The sequence below is a fragment of the Gregarina niphandrodes genome (assembly GCF_000223845.1).
Source record: "Gregarina niphandrodes unplaced genomic scaffold scaffold00020, whole genome shotgun sequence".
Lineage (NCBI taxonomy): Eukaryota > Apicomplexa > Conoidasida > Eugregarinorida > Gregarinidae > Gregarina > Gregarina niphandrodes.
The window spans coordinates 174,263-176,401 of record NW_011645789.1 but is presented as its reverse complement, the minus strand read 5'-3'; the positions used below and the strand labels follow the sequence as shown (position 1 = coordinate 176,401).

At 57.8% G+C, this 2,139-nt stretch overlaps 2 protein-coding genes across 2 annotated transcripts; both read left to right on the top strand.

Annotated features, from left to right (window-relative positions):
* Window positions 1-431: 431 nt before the first annotated feature.
* Window positions 432-803, top strand: GNI_099670 (hypothetical protein; the record flags this gene model as incomplete). The annotated part of the gene is made up of 1 exon (XM_011132810.1): window positions 432-803. One exon carries the CDS (start codon window positions 432-434, stop codon window positions 801-803), a length of 372 nt encoding a protein of 123 aa, XP_011131112.1.
* A 13-nt stretch (window positions 804-816) lies between these two features.
* GNI_099660 (hypothetical protein) lies at window positions 817-1,275 on the top strand (the record flags this gene model as incomplete). The annotated part of the gene is made up of 1 exon (XM_011132809.1): window positions 817-1,275. A coding segment is annotated over one exon (459 nt), but the record flags the coding sequence as incomplete, so codon positions are not given.
* Window positions 1,276-2,139: the final 864 nt, after the last annotated feature.

The window sequence follows — 2,139 nt, the reverse complement described above, 5'->3', positions numbered from 1 at the left end:
CAGGTTGTTCGTCTGGTCGGATTCTCGAGGAGAGGCATTCGTGAAGCTGAAGCAGGCGGTAGCTGGTGCATCGTTGCTCCACAAGCCAGTTCCAGGAGCGCCGGTCATCATCGAAACAGATGCCTCGGAGGTTGGCATCGGCGCGGTGTTGAAGCAGGTGCAAGAGGGAAGAGAAGTCCCGTTAGAGTTCGCGTCTAAGAAGTTCACCGACGCGGAGAGAAAGTGGGATACGAGAGAGAGAGCTCTTCGCCGTCAAGTGGGCTGTAGAGAAGTGGTACGACTACGTAGCGCTCCATCATTTCACCGTACGCACAGATCACGCCAACCTACGCTACCTTGTGGGAGTAGACAAAGGGAAGGTGTTCCGCTGGGCGCTGGCGCTCAGCAGGTTCAACTTCACCTTGGAGTTCCTGCCGGGAGAGAAGAATAACATGGCGGACTGGTTGTCGCGGTACGCAGCGGAAGATAAAGAGTGCGACGCAGAGATCGAGGCAATGGCTTTGGGCGGTAGAGTGATAGGCCACGTGGGCCGACTGCTGGGGAGGCATCAAGTGTCGGAAGGGGACTTTATGAGAGAGTACCGGCAGCTGGAGCCGCAAGGAGTGCCTGGAGTGAAGAAGGATGGCAAGTGGTGGCGTCAGGCCATGACTGGCAAGGTGTACGTCTCGGAGCGACTGAGAGCGAAAGTGGTACTGAACTTCCACTATGGCACCAGTGGGCACGCGGGAGTACTCAAGACGCGGAAGAGAGTAGCCAGCATGTTCTACTGGCGGGACTTGCAGAGGACGTTGCGAAAGTGGTAAGAGAGTGCCTGATATGTGCCCGGACTCGAACGAGAGCCCTGACTCGAACGAGAGCTCGGCTGACGCACAACGTGCCGAAGGGGAGTCTGGAGAATCCGAGCGCGATGGACACAGTAAGCTTGGATTACGTAGTACCCATGCAGCTAGATGGTCAGAGTTGGTGGCTCCTAGTTGTAATGGACCACGCGACGCGGTACATGGGAGCGTGGATAACGAGCACGGTCACAGCTGCGCAGACGGCTCACATCTTCTTGCGGGGCTGGGTGACACCGTTCGGTATTCTGCGAGTGGTCTTAACGGACAACGGCACGAGCTTCAGGGGGCGTTCCATGAGATGGTGGCTAGCGCGTTGGGCTTCGTCCATCTGACGACGGCAACGTATAGGCCACAAGGGAACGGCATCAACGAAGCCTCCCACAAGGCGCTCAGAAGCGGGTTAAAGCACTCTGGCAAGAAGGACACCGCGACCTGGGTAGGATGGTGGCGGCGGTCTGTCGCACGCACAATACGACACCGCACTACGAGGCCTTATTCGGAAGACCACCGTACTTCGCGCGGTTGCAAGAGATAACCGGCACAGTAACAGAGGGCAGAGGAAGCGGAGCCTGGCCGCACAGGTGCAAAAGCCCATGCTCGCAGATAGGCCGCTCGAAGAGTCGGGCGCGGATGACCTACGGGTAGGAGAAACAGTAGTAGTCTCGATGGAGCCAGGGTCACAGGCAGACGCCAGGGGAGGACCGAAGACACCAGCATGGGGCGCACACCGCGTGGTCGCTACGAATGAGGATAACAGAGTTGAGGAAAACGCAGGTACTGGCAGAAAGATGCGACGTGCCGGGGTGGACGGTCACGGCTCACAAAGACCAAGTGAGGAGGTTCAAGCTGAGCACGGATCCACTACTGCGGTGGGCAACCCAAGAGTACGTCTCAGGGCAGCGCGAGCTGGAGGAGCAGGCCGAGAACAGGCGGGAGACGAACGACGTTGGCATGAAGACAGAAGCCAACTGGGATGAGTTCTTCAGACCAAAACGAAACGGAGCTAAAGGAGGGGGACCTGGTCAAGGCGCCTGAGGAACTCGTCATGTTCTCAGTCGAGGAAGGCTGTCGCAGCCATGCACCTCATTTGTCGTGTGCACGTTTTGTCTACGGACTTTTGGGTAAATGGGGGACGCAAAACAACAGTAAACCATGGCCGAGTCTACCACCCACAGCGGCCTGAGTTCAGCCACGGAGGACCTGCGCGGTTCAGCTTGTACGACGCACACAGAACTTGGGACGACTTGGGACGCACACAGAACGTTAACAGCTTGTTATGAGTTCGCCTTGTCACGTCCCG